This window comes from Beta vulgaris, chromosome 9 (assembly GCF_026745355.1).
Source record: "Beta vulgaris subsp. vulgaris cultivar EL10 chromosome 9, EL10.2, whole genome shotgun sequence".
Lineage (NCBI taxonomy): Eukaryota > Viridiplantae > Streptophyta > Magnoliopsida > Caryophyllales > Amaranthaceae > Beta > Beta vulgaris.
The window spans coordinates 40,724,032-40,734,696 of record NC_079210.1 but is presented as its reverse complement, the minus strand read 5'-3'; the positions used below and the strand labels follow the sequence as shown (position 1 = coordinate 40,734,696).

At 35.2% G+C, this 10,665-nt stretch overlaps 2 protein-coding genes across 4 annotated transcripts; both read left to right on the top strand.

Moving 5' to 3' along the window:
- Positions 1 to 618: 618 nt before the first annotated feature.
- Positions 619 to 7,247, top strand: LOC104903811 (hypothetical protein). Of its 3 annotated transcripts, XR_002040974.3 has the most exons (5): positions 619 to 1,240; positions 3,830 to 4,590; positions 4,967 to 4,994; positions 5,120 to 5,203; positions 6,873 to 7,247. XR_002040974.3 is itself a non-coding variant. In XM_048636267.2 (4 exons), exons 2-4 carry the CDS (start codon positions 3,891 to 3,893, stop codon positions 6,968 to 6,970), a joined length of 882 nt encoding a protein of 293 aa, XP_048492224.1. In that variant the 5' UTR covers positions 640 to 1,240; positions 3,821 to 3,890; the 3' UTR covers positions 6,971 to 7,247. The 3 variants fall into 3 exon arrangements, 2 of the variants coding, with proteins under 2 accessions (XP_048492224.1, XP_010690232.1); XM_048636267.2 differs by lacking the exon at positions 4,967 to 4,994 and having other exon boundaries at positions 640 to 1,240; positions 3,821 to 4,590; XM_010691930.4 differs by lacking the exon at positions 4,967 to 4,994 and having other exon boundaries at positions 644 to 1,240.
- Positions 7,248 to 9,435: 2,188 nt separating this feature from the next.
- LOC104904162 (zinc finger protein ZAT3) lies at positions 9,436 to 10,464 on the top strand. The gene has a single exon (XM_010692354.3). It carries the CDS (start codon positions 9,436 to 9,438, stop codon positions 10,462 to 10,464), a length of 1,029 nt encoding a protein of 342 aa, XP_010690656.3.
- Positions 10,465 to 10,665: the final 201 nt, after the last annotated feature.

The following is a 10,665-nucleotide window of genomic DNA, read 5'->3' as shown; positions in this document are numbered from 1 at the left end:
AACTAATTACACACAAAATTCAAAATACATAATAATAATAATAATAATAATAATAATAATAATAATAATAATAATAATAATAATAATAATAATAATAACAACCCCATAAAATTAATTAAATGAAATAAGAATTTTTGAAATGCAATTTCCTTAATAATTATAATTAGCATTTAATTATCAAAAAAATAATTATAATTAGCATTTGACAAAACACTTCTAAAAATAGGCATGTTAGTATTAAGCTAAATTCAAATGAAGGCACAAGTTATATAACCATGCCCGGGACGTTTCAAACAATTTAGGGGCCTTGTGCCTACATTAAACATGGGCCCTATAGGGATATAAGACGGATCTCTCATCCCGTATTATCAATAACTAATTTAATTTTTAAAAATGGTTAAAAAATGAATTAACTTTCTTAAATACTTCAATGTTATTTTCATTTTAAGCAATGAGATAACTTAGATTTAAAAGAATATATAGTAAAGATATACCAAAGATAAAACTAGAATAAGCTATGAAATATGAAAAAAAGGTATATAGATTAGCGGCAAAAAATTTAGATTAACAAATGTATTTTTCATCTAACGTTAAAAAACCTAAAAAGTAAATAAATAAATAAATATATATAGGTAGACCATTAATATTAAGCGCGCTGAGCAATCGCTTACTTTGCCCATATATATGAGACCTCTCTAAACAATTCCACAATCTAGTTATAACTAAAGCAAAGCCTCCCTCTTTGACACCCAAAAAAAAAAAATAACTAAAGCAAAGCCTACTCTTACCATTTATGATTTATCCCTTCTTCGTTAATAAATGTGGCTAAGTCACTCAATAATCATTGTTATTTGCTGGTATAACATCGGTCAAATCTTTTGCTAAACACAGTAAATGTAAAGAAAGCAGAGTTCACTTAATCAAATCCCTAATTTATCTGCTAAATACTCGAAGTTTGGCTAGATTTATTATGTTGCTAAAATTTTGCACTAGCAGTAAAATGTTCAAATAATTAGAGAGTACGTGTTTCTAGGTTGAAAAAAAATCATTTGGCAATCACTATACAAATTCTTACATAGAAATTCCTCCCCACAAAAAAAAAAAGAAGAAAAAAGTTTTCATCACTAACCTTTTTCTCTTCTCATCCCCAAATTTCTTCGCTGTTGAAAATCCTTATAATTTTCGTCCTTTAAAGTGTCTGTAATCTCGTTAATTTTGTGCAAGAGGATTCAATACTTAGGTAAGTTTCTCTTTCCTCAATTTGGAAATTTTATCTATTATTTTTGGATAATTTATAGAACTTGCGCGCCTCATTTTCTTATATGTGTGTTAATGGCAATTTATTTTCTCTCAGATTCTTAGCATAAATGGGTGATTTTTCTTAATAAGCTTCTCTTTATTGATCTGGGTTTGCAAATTATTTGGTGGATTTGCATGATATTTTAGCTGCTTATTATTCCTTATTTGGCAATATTGTTGAGATCGTTTTGTGGGTGTTTAGTTAATTGTTTCAAATCAACGATTAAGTTTGTCTATAAGTGAAATTAATGTGCGGAAGATGGAGTAATTTTGTGGGTGTTTAATGCTGTTGTAAGTGGATTTAATTTTTTAAAGATGGGTTTTCCCTTATGTTGTATTGTGCTTGAAACCAAGCTTATTTTGGACTTGCATTTAGTAGAGAAGTTTCTTGGAGGATAATACAAGGTGTATTATGATTTGTGGTTGAAGATTGGTACTTTTTGGTATCAGAGAAATGGAATTTTGGACGAATATTTGTGGAAAAGATGATTATTTCTGCCCATGGGGTCTCAATGTATGGTTCGTTGCTCATCGAAGTTGTTAGGACTCTATGCGTGTCAAAGGCAGTATGGCAATTAACTGAATTCAAGATCTTGAATATGCAAACGCTTTGAATGAAAATAATTCAGAAGTTGTAATTATCTGATAAGTTCAAAGTGCGATTGGAATGTTATCGAGGAAGTAATAGTTGAGCAAATAGGTATCTGTATCTATAATCATGTGTGAACATCAGCACATTACTTGAGATTTTGGGGTTCCAATAACATTTTTCTTATTATAGAAGGCACAATGTTCAATGGTTACAACCTTAAGGGCCATAGGGCTGTTCAGATATGTAAACTCTTAGAAGGAAAAGAGAAAAGGTCATACCTTGGAGTGAGCGGTGCACTCGTGCGATATTAGAAACTTTGTGACTCAAATAGGCAATGAATCTGAAGAGTTCCCCCCCCCCCCCCCCCCTTTTGAGCCTTACAAAATGTGCTATATACTTTTACTTGCATTCCATGCTTTCTAAAATGATCAATGCTATGCAGTTTGGATATTTTGCATGAGTATGAAACGACGAGCCACGATTTTGCTGCCCATTTTCTTCTCTTTACTGATAGAAAGCTGAGCCTTCGCGAGAAGTAGTTTGTCCTATATATATATATATATATATAGATATTATAGTATACTACCTTGCTTGAAAAGAAACTGTTGCAGCTTTTATATACCCATGTTTTGTTGGCCAGCAAAACTTTATTATTCCGTTAAAATGCTAATACAATTCCTTATTGAAGATCAAGTGAATAAGGCATGCATAGAACTCCACGATAGCATTATGACTGGGGTGTCAGTTAGTAAGACTCTTACAATGTTCCTTGAATTCAGCAACATTCTTTTTTCCGCCCTTTATCTTATTGTATCTGGAGAGAAGAGAGAGGAAAGAAGCTACAGCGGCACGGGCCGGAACAAGAAGAACTTCATAGAGGGGAACTGCATCCAAAACTCACATACAGCTTCATGTGTATTGATTTCTGCTTATTACATGTGTGGTTTCTGTCATTTATTCTCCACAAGATCTCTCTTAAAAGGTTTCTTTGCCTATAAGCAGCATTAAGATAGTTTTAGGGGAAAATGATCTAGCTATCCTGAAAGAGAAGGACCCAAATTTCTGTCAATGTATTCAAATTGCTGCTCAATAAGGGGAATGCTTGCATTGATTGGATAAGATCCATTATGGATGGGGCGGTGTAGGGATGCCTCCACTGTGCTGTTTTTTCCCCCCTTATTCTCAGGTGTTCGCTTATGTATGATGCCAAAATAGAAAGAATGGCTTGCTTTCTTGTACTGCTATACCTCTGTTCAAGATGTTCCTATTTAAATTTTTTTGGAAGAGGGTATAGTGTATAATCTCACTGTAATTATTATACCCTAGCAATAGTTTTGGGGTATTAGAGAATGGAGAGCTCTAATGTTCTTTTGGCTCGGAACTTTTCAGATGCTTGCAGTAACAAGTATAACTTTTATGTCTCGTGTATTTTCATAACCCCTATTTGCAGGGTTTTTTGTTGTCAATTTGTGGCTTGCATTTGTTAGTTCTCTAATCTGTACTTGTAACCAAGAGCCCTTTCCTTTTTGTGCTTAAGCAGAGATGTCAGCTTGTTGTGGGAGGATCAGAAGATTAAAGTGAAGCCAACCCATTTATTGTGTTTGTGGGTTATCATCCTTCTACTTGCCCTTGTGGATGTTTAGACTTTAGCCATTAGTCCAGAAACAGCAGAATGCCCTAAACCAGTAGAGATTAGTAGAGGTCTTGCTACCCAAAGTGAAGCTTTTTAAGGAAGGGATAGTAATAAGGAGGGAGTAACAAAGTAGATTCTGTTTTTTTTATATAATATCAAAGATTTTATATATATATATATATATATATATATATATATATATTAATGTAAGCACGTGCATTGCCTAATGGATATCACACAGATATATTAATGCTGGGTTGATTATTTCTGTTATGATGAATATATAATTAACTTAGTTTCTGCAGGCTTGTATCCTTTGTTGCTCTGTTGCTTGCGAACCCCTTTCCATGAGTTGCATCACCTGAAATGGCACAACAAGAAGTAGATACCAAATTTGGTGAATTGACATCAGGTAATAGTGAAGCAGGCCTGGCTGGTTTGGAGAAACAACTCCCTGTTCCCTTAAAGAAAACACCACTCAGAGATCTTCAGAGTGAAAATAATATTGTAGCACAAAAGGGCTCTAGTATTCCTCTTGCTCTTAAGGAAGTAGCCATCACAGAGGCTGCGAAGGTGTCAGGTATTAAGCGACCTTCTCCTGACTCCCCAATGAGTCCTCATCAGCAATCTTCTAGCAGTAGTGGTGCAAATGGTCATCTTGTGTATGTTCGCCGGAAGTCTGAAGCTGAAACTGGTAAAAGCAGTACCAATGAGGTTATAAATGACAATGCTATTCCTCCCCAACCAAGCCAGGTTGTCCATCAAGAAGTTGAGCTTCGACCAAAGTCTCAGATTAATGAATCCCAGATGCAACCTCTACCTGCATATTCACCATTTCCTGCCTCTGTTATGAGTGTACCGTCTGGGAAACCTTCCATTCCCTTCCCTCTTGGGAGTTCCAATACCAAAATGGCTTTTGAAGAACCTAGGAGTCAGGCAGTTCCATCTACTATCACTGTGGCTGTTGAAGAAAGAGTCAAAAAGCAGAATTGGGAGGAGAGATATATTGAACTGCAGATGTACCTGAAAAAGTTAGATCAATCAAGTCTGGAGGACCATCTTCAATGTATGCTCACTTATTGAATTCATTTCATATTATTTATCTCTATAAGTAGATAAGGTCATTGTTAACTAGCTTGATGTGAGACTAGGTTTACCTATATTTTCCAGTCATTGGAAGCTCTCTTTTTCCTCTTCATAAAAAAAGAATTTTAATGAAACTCTCAGGTGCGTGTAGTCCAAAATGTGGTCAGAAAATCCATAAATTAAGCAAATAATGTATTCTTCCTTTCTATATTTCCTTTCAAAGAGATTGTCCAGTAACAAAGCCAAAATTAGACCGTAAGCTGTCACTAATGTGTAAGACAAAAACGTTATGATGTGGGATCTTGTTAAATTCGTTTCTCTGTGTATTAAAAATATCAATGGTCAAATGTGTGCAGTGGAGATCGTGTCAAAGCAAATGAGAAGGTTAGAGTGGGAAGGAGGCAGTATAAAATAAATGAATAGAAAAGAACTGGAAGTATAGTTACCTTGTCTTTCCTGAGACTCTCTTTCTGGATACCTCTGAGATAATCTTTTGCTGCTCTTGTCAGTGCTTCGGTCTCTTTCAGCTGTTGAACTTAGCAGACACGCTGTTGAACTGGAAAAGCAAGCAATCCAACTTTCTCTGGAACAAGGTAAGCTAATAGCCCTTGCACCATGTTTACTAATGAGGCAGATTATAAAAAACTATTAGCATGTTATCCACATAACTTCAGCTTCTTATAGATGTATAGAAGAAAAAAGCAAGCAAAGACATTGAGTAATTGATATCTACAAGTTTAACAAAAAAGGTGTTGTTTTGTGTTTGGGTTAATTGGATATTATGTTCTCTAATTTACACTTCCCAGCAATCAATAGCAAAATGTAGTAAGTGCCAGGTGTATCTCTATATGAGTTTTTACTTCCTCTCTCTCTATCTTTCTAGTCCTGTCTATAATCTTTCGTAGACGAATCATGGACGTTGCCCACATGCTTAATCTAGAAGCATTTTGAAGTTGTTGATGGATTTATTAATAAATGCCAACGTGTGCATGTTTTTCTGAAAAGAGGATAAATTTGGTATCAGGGTGTAGTAGGCAAGAAATAATTCGTATGTCTTGTTTCAGATGCTATTTCTCTCTATGTATTGCTATGGTGTTGGTAGAACTTCATTTATGGTTCTAACTTCCAAGTAATCAAGTCATACTATGATAGAAACTCTACCGTCTTCTGAGAATTAAGGATTAAACCTTGATAGAACTTATTCGTGGCTCCAATGTATTAACAACACCAAGTCCTCAGAACTAAAGATGAGTTTTTCCATTCCGATGAAATTGCTCACGACTTGATAAAATTAATTTTAAGGCTCAATACCTTATGAAATTTGATTAGTCTTTCTTTGTGTGTGAAGTATATAGGATTCAATAAAGATTGTGCTGTTATATTACTTTTGGTAACTTTTGACGGTGGTGTAGGGTTCACTAACATCTAAATATTTGACATACAATTTTAGAAATATCACAGGCTGTACCATGTCTCCTGAAATATCACAGGCTGTACCATGTCTCCTAGCCATCCCATCCCGAACCCATCCCTAAGTCATCCCCGGTACGGGGGACGCACCTTCTAGGCGTCCTTGTTCTACACAGCTTGTCATTGGGAAGTAGTGGATGGTTTTTTGCATTACATATCAAGGATCAATTAAAACCACGCTTTATGATCACAGGGTGTAGTGCTGCATACATGCAAACCCAATCTAAGTAGTTGAATTCTACTGAAAACAATGTCTGACTAGTTATTGGTTTGAATTGTGTTCTTCCTCATTATCTTGGTGATAGACTGATAGTAACTGCTTCAGTTGCTAAAGCTGATGCACTGAACATAGGATACTGCTTTCTCTTCATTCCAGAACCCACCATCAAGGAGCCTATCTTTGAAACTTATTTTTAGAGTGATGGGACTGTTTGGCTTGGTAAATAGTACTGTTATCACATACACACACCCCTTTTGGTTATGTTACTTGGACTCTTCAATGATCTCAAGTACCCGTGTCGGATCTTTTTTATACTCTGACGTGGGTATAGCCACTTTGACATTTTATGTTGGACCACACTCCAGCAGGATATATATTATGACTGTCATATTGTACTAGCAAAGTACATGAAGACTCAGGGTGATAGAACATGTTAGAATTGCGTGAATATTATTTAGAGATCTTCTGTCACTTTTGTTCTTTTTTTTTTTTTTTGGAGAAGTTGATGCTGCAAAGAGTTGAATACCAAATGAAGATAGTTGCTGAACATACTTTTTGGTTTCACATCTCAGGGAAAGAGCTGCAGCGTGTGAAAGCCCTGAATGTGCTCGGAAAATCCATGAAGACTTCCTGTGGACCATCTGCTCAACAACAAACACCACAGAGCTGACTCTGGCATGTATCTGAAGTTTTGATATATATCTACCTCAACCTGCAATTAGCTGCTGTCTATGCGTTCTTTCTTTGTATTAGTCTACCTGACACGCAAATTTGTTGCTCTTGATGTTGCTGTCTCATTAGCACCTGTAAGTCTGTTACCATCTAACAACTACTTGTATCTAGTTTAATCTCATTTCTGTACTTCTCAGCTTTAGGTAATGTAAAAGAGCTCGGATAATTGATTGACCCATACTATCTAATGCAATGACCACTCCTTCCCTTGTTTCTTTTTGGTATCATTTACTACTTCTTTGGCTCTTTTATTTTGGTTAACAAGTGTAAACCCATTGTGGGTGCTAATAAATCGGGTTGAAATTCTTTGCCTGATACTGGAAAAAATTGGGTTCAGTGTGGGTTACATTGAATTCAGTTTACATCTACTATATGGGTCCTGTGAACCCTCAAATGGCCAAAACAATCGGAACGAACTAGATTTGGGCTGGCTGCACATGCTATGTTAGAGTGATTAGCACTAGTTTGATGACATTAGTTTTGGAACATTTCTGAACTGCCCTCTAACTATATTGAAGGAATAAAGGTGTTGTGGACTTGTATTCTTTTGAAGGATCTTCCTTGTCTTACATGTTTGAGTCGTCTAGTTTTTGGCCCTATTTGACACTAGCGTTTGAGGTAGCAGTTAGCGGTTTGACAAGATTAAAACGCTACTTAAGAAAATTATGAGTGTTTTGGTAAGGTAGTGGTTATAGTAGCGGGTAGCAGTTGGAGTAGATTATGAGTAGCAGTTGTCGAAAGTTACTATAAGTAACGTTTGAGATTTAGAGGTAGCGGTCTAGCAAATAAACACTATATAATAGCATAATGTAGAATTATTAACCTTTTTTTTTTGTTTCTTTTGCCTTTTATTGTTTATTAATTGTTTTATTTTATAGCAATTCAATGTTTATTTTACAATAACATAGATTATTTAAATATTTTTAAAAAAGATAAGATATTTTACAAGTATTTTATTAAAATTGCTAATATAAATTTTTCGAGGGTTAAATAGTTTCTTAGATTTGTACATTTCTTTGAGTAACTAAAAAGTTGTATACTCCTTTTTGTGTAACTTCTTTGAAAAAATAAATCTTGAATTTTACTATTGAACGAACATATAACATTGTTGTTGTTCATTTCATATTAGAATAAATATTTATTGTCTTTTACAATTTTAACAGCTATTTTTGCCAAACACTTCTAATTAAACAACTAATTTAATCGCTGATCGCTGACAACTACTAGTAGACAGTTGACAGCTATCCCAACAGTTACAGCTACTGCAATCGCTAATAGCTACTAGAACATCTAGTTTTGCCAAACATGTCACTCACATAAAACGCTGTGGTAACTTAGAAATCAAAAATAATTTCTAACATATATATATATATTTTTTGAAGGGAAGATCATATGAGAAATGCTCCTTAAATGAGAAATGAGAATGAATCTCAACCACACGATCGGTTTAGAGTTACAACACTTATTCATTAGAGTTATATCCCTCTAAAAAAATTTGAAATTAAAAAAAAAATATTTTTTTTTGATTTTTTTTTTTCAAATATTTTGTTTTTGGAGTTACATTTCTTTTTCATTAGAGTTACATCACTTATTCATAAGAGTTATATCGTGTAAAATTCATTCTCATTTCTCATATAAGTATTCATTCTCATATGAACTCACTATATATATATATATATATATATATATATATATATATATATATATATATATATATATATATATATATATATATATATATATATATATATATATATATATATTTTAAAATGAGTTAGTACAAGATGTTTTCATGGATGCAAATTTGAATTAGTGAAGATTTTTTTTAAAAAATAATAATATAATTTTGTCATTATAGATGGTATACTTGTGGAATTGGCTATAATTGTAATTATGAATGGTAATGTTATTGAAAATGGGTTGTTATTATCTATCTTAATGTAATCTATACCAAAATGTACAACACTTTATAATTTATTTCTAAACTGCGCCGCTTAATTAATTTACGACCCCTTAAAAAAAACAAATTATTTTAGGAAACTCAAAGCTTACCCAAGTTTCAAATAGCTGCCATGTGAACAATTATGACATGAATAAAAGTAGAATAACCAAAAAGAAATAAATAAATAAAAATCAGAAAAGTATCTACCTATCAGAAAAAACTGAAGTAACTGTATTATGGATTGAGGCAAGTAACCGTAAAGCCGCCACATCACGCACTCTCTCCCTACAAAACCCACTCTCCCTTCCCACTTCCAACCTTTTTGCACTCTTTCTTCTCTTAAACACTAAACACCCATTTCCCATTTCCTTCTCTTCCTTTCTTTCCATCAAACATCTAACCAACTCTTTCATTTTTCTTACTTGATTCATTATTCTCCTAAACAATAACAAATCTCACCCATGGATAATACTCCTCCTCCACCACCACCTCCGCCGCAACTGCAACCGCAACATCCACAACCACCACCACCACCACAGCAACTGCTAACGCAACCGCAACCGCAACCGCAACCGCTTTGTATCCTTCCTCCATTTATCCATGACATTGACAACCCACAACAACAACAACAACAACACCCATTCCCTCCTCCAAGCACCCCATGTTCCTCCTCTTCCACAACCTCTTACCGCAAGAAACGTCGTTCTAAAGTTCTCCACATTGAAACCACCACAACTAACACCACCCTCCCAAACAAACACCCTTCTGGTAAAGATATGACACCCCCACCATGCACCGAGTGTGGTAAGACATTTTGGTCTTGGAAAGCTCTCTTTGGTCACATGCGTTGCCACCCTGAGAGACAATGGCGTGGTATTAACCCTCCACCCCACCTTCGCCGTGGTACTCTCCCTCCAACTCCCCCTTCCACTCCTAGGCCTACAACTTCTGACGACCGCGAGGTCGCTGCTAGCCTTCTCTTGCTTGCCTCCTCCCCTCAAGTGGCCGCCACCACGTTCGAGTGCTCGAGTTGCAAGAAGACATTCGGGTCCCACCAAGCCCTAGGCGGCCACCGTGCCAGTCATAAGAATGTCAAGGGCTGTTTTGCCATTACCAAGAGTAGTTCTACTGACGTTGAACAGGATCATAATTTCATGATCATGCAAAGTGGGCTTAGTCATGATGAAGGACTTGGACTGGGCCTAGGCCTGTCTTTGGGCTTGGGCTTTGGAGTGGGTCACAAGTGTGGGCTTTGTTACAAGGTTTTTCCTACTGGACAGGCCTTGGGTGGACACATGAGGTGTCATTGGGAAAAGAGTGAGGAAGCTTCAACCTCGTCTATTGGTCTTGCTCTTGGGCCTGTTTCAACTTCTAATCAAGCCCAATCTTGTCTTGATCTTAATCTCCCTGCTAAATTACAGGATCAGGGTGCTTCTTCCTCTGTTAATCCTTCTAATAATATGCAATTAGAGCTTAGGTTAGGAATATAAATAAATTATAACAATGTAATTACTTCCTTATTACTTGTTAAGGTATATATAGTCTACCTAGGCTAACATTGTTGTAATACTAATTACTTATCTGTTACATGCTCAATTGTGAAAGACCAGCTATTTTTAGTGTACATGTGTGGGTTTTTATGAAACATATATATATATATATATATATATATATATATATATATATATATA

What these genes read in the sequence shown, in the direction of transcription:
- LOC104904162 (XM_010692354.3), top strand. Translation starts at nt 9,436, where the DNA reads ATGGATAATACTCCTCCTCCACCACCACCTCCGCCGCAACTGCAACCG.
- LOC104903811 (XM_048636267.2), top strand. Translation starts at nt 3,891, where the DNA reads ATGGCACAACAAGAAGTAGATACCAAATTTGGTGAATTGACATCAGGT. An exon ending in TCTGGAGGACCATCTTCAAT is followed by an intron (nt 4,591 to 5,119) that starts GTATGCTCACTT and finishes TGCTCTTGTCAG; the next exon opens with TGCTTCGGTCTCTTTCAGCT. An exon ending in CCAACTTTCTCTGGAACAAG is followed by an intron (nt 5,204 to 6,872) that starts GTAAGCTAATAG and finishes TTCACATCTCAG; the next exon opens with GGAAAGAGCTGCAGCGTGTG.